The following is a 260-nucleotide window of genomic DNA, read 5'->3' as shown; positions in this document are numbered from 1 at the left end:
GCCGCTGTGTTCTCCTCAGTTTGGCTTCTATGAAGCTGTGAGGATTGCGCTTTCTCTGCATCATCTTCTTCACTCTTCACAGGGACAAAAGTGAACTGGAACTTGATATCAGCCTCCTCCAGCCCTTGAATCTGCTGCCCCTCTTGTTCGTCTTTAATGCGTGGGGGGTCTGGGTGCTCCTGGTCCAGACTGGAGCTCCAGTCCTGCTGCTCAGGGGGAACCTCTGCTTTAACCACCAACAGCTGCTGGACGTCTGAGGA

General features: G+C 53.8%; 1 protein-coding gene across 1 annotated transcript in view; it reads right to left on the bottom strand.

The window, feature by feature from the left end:
* LOC116686520 (transcription factor TBF1) overlaps positions 1-260 on the bottom strand; it is a 6873-nt gene that overhangs the window by 1834 nt on the left and 4779 nt on the right. The window contains exon 3 of the mRNA XM_032511539.1: positions 1-253. This exon is cut by the window's left edge and continues 221 nt beyond it. Within this exon, the coding sequence (XP_032367430.1) occupies positions 1-253 (253 nt within the window). The remainder of the gene's footprint in view (positions 254-260) is intronic.

This window comes from Etheostoma spectabile, unplaced genomic scaffold (assembly GCF_008692095.1).
Source record: "Etheostoma spectabile isolate EspeVRDwgs_2016 unplaced genomic scaffold, UIUC_Espe_1.0 scaffold383, whole genome shotgun sequence".
Lineage (NCBI taxonomy): Eukaryota > Metazoa > Chordata > Actinopteri > Perciformes > Percidae > Etheostoma > Etheostoma spectabile.
The sequence above is the reverse complement of the archived record's forward strand: the minus strand, read 5'-3'. Positions and strand labels throughout refer to the sequence as shown.